Below are 1,465 nucleotides of genomic sequence, written 5' to 3'. Positions count from 1 at the left end.
CTCACGGGCGCAGCCGCTCCACGGCATGTGGGATCCTCCCGGACCGGGGCGCGAACCCGGTTCCCCTGCATCGGCAGGCGGACGCGCAACCACTGCGCCACCAGGGAAGCCCCTCCTTCCTTTTTAAAGCTGAAGAGTATTCCACTGTATATGTATCCACATTTTGTTTACCCATTCATCCTTTGATGGGCACTTGGGTTGATTCCACCTGTTGGCTATTGTGAATAATGCTACTGTGAAAATGGTTGTACCAATATCTGTTTGAGTCCCTGCTTTCAATTCTTTTGGGTCTATACCTTTCAACCCAAATAAAGAGGTAAACTGGGGCAAGCTCAAATGAGCAGAAATTGAGTTTTTTTCAGGAATAGCAGAGGAATTGCAGTTTGGGAAACGCATGCTGTATAAGCCACAGCTGAGTCACTGAGGGTTTGGGGCGGGTTGTATCAATATTTATGGGCAAGTAGTGCAAAGAGTGGGGAGTCCAGCCAGAGTCCAATCAGCGAGTTCACTGGCTTGAGGATGGGGAGAGATTCATGGCGGATGTTTATTGGTCAGGAGATAAGTCTCCGTCTTCTGTAAATCAGGCGTTTATGGAAAATCAGTCTCTGTTGGTAAGTTCCATTCTTCCCAGGGCGCATGCCTGAGAGTCTCCATTTCCTGTCCTCCGGGTCCATTTTAGATTGAAATCCTCTCACGTTCCCGAGGGTGGAGTTGCTGGTGTCAGTTCATAAACTTGGGAGCTTCCCAGGTAAAATCTGAAACTGGCCCCCGTACACTGAAGGCAAGGAGAGACCCAAGAAAGAGGCAGATGGTTCCAGATTGGTAAGTGCAGTTTTAACAAGCAAAGGGACTTACTTATGAGGCTTGTCACGGGGGCTGCAAGATGAGCAGATCTCCGCACCCGCCTGCCAGAATCTTAAAAGTTTATATAGAGGCCTTAACAGGGTTCAGTCACTTATACTGTCCAGATGGTCTCAACAACCCCTTGCTATCTCAAGGCTGTGTCCTTGGGGCATCTACCGGTTCAGGGAAGGCAAGCGGAATGCACATTCCAAGGACAGGGGAGGGGTGAGGAGCTTCCGACGCCAGGGTCGATCGGTGGTCAACGTCCTCTCCATGACCTCCTCCAACAGCTGGATCATCTGGTAGTTCTGTTTAATTTTTCGAGGAGCTACTATATGTTTTCCACAGCGCCGGTAGCATTTTATATTCCCAGGAAGAGTGCCCAAGTGTTTCAGTTTCTCCATATCCTTGCCAACACTTGTTATTTAAAATTTTTTCCTAGAAAACATCCTAATGGATGTGAAGTGGTATCTCGCTGTGATTTTGATGTGCATTTCCTTAAAGATTCATGATGTTGAACATCTCTTTATGTGCTTATGGAACATTTGTGTATCTTCTTTAGAGAAATGTCTATTTGAGTCCTGTACTTTTAAATTAGGTTGTTTGTTTTTTGTTGTTGAGT

General features: G+C 46.9%; 1 protein-coding gene across 1 annotated transcript in view; it reads right to left on the bottom strand.

Moving 5' to 3' along the window:
- Positions 1-1,247, bottom strand: part of LOC102991931 (voltage-dependent anion-selective channel protein 3-like) — a 10,763-nt gene extending 9,516 nt beyond the window's left edge. The window contains 1 exon segment of the mRNA XM_055085173.1: positions 1,021-1,247. Within this exon segment, the coding sequence (XP_054941148.1) occupies positions 1,021-1,247 (227 nt within the window).
- Positions 1,248-1,465: the final 218 nt, after the last annotated feature.

Source organism: Physeter macrocephalus, chromosome 6 (genome assembly GCF_002837175.3).
Source record: "Physeter macrocephalus isolate SW-GA chromosome 6, ASM283717v5, whole genome shotgun sequence".
NCBI classification, from domain to species: domain Eukaryota; kingdom Metazoa; phylum Chordata; class Mammalia; order Artiodactyla; family Physeteridae; genus Physeter; species Physeter macrocephalus.
Note: the sequence above shows the minus strand (reverse complement) of the source record. Positions and strands in the feature narration are given on the sequence as shown.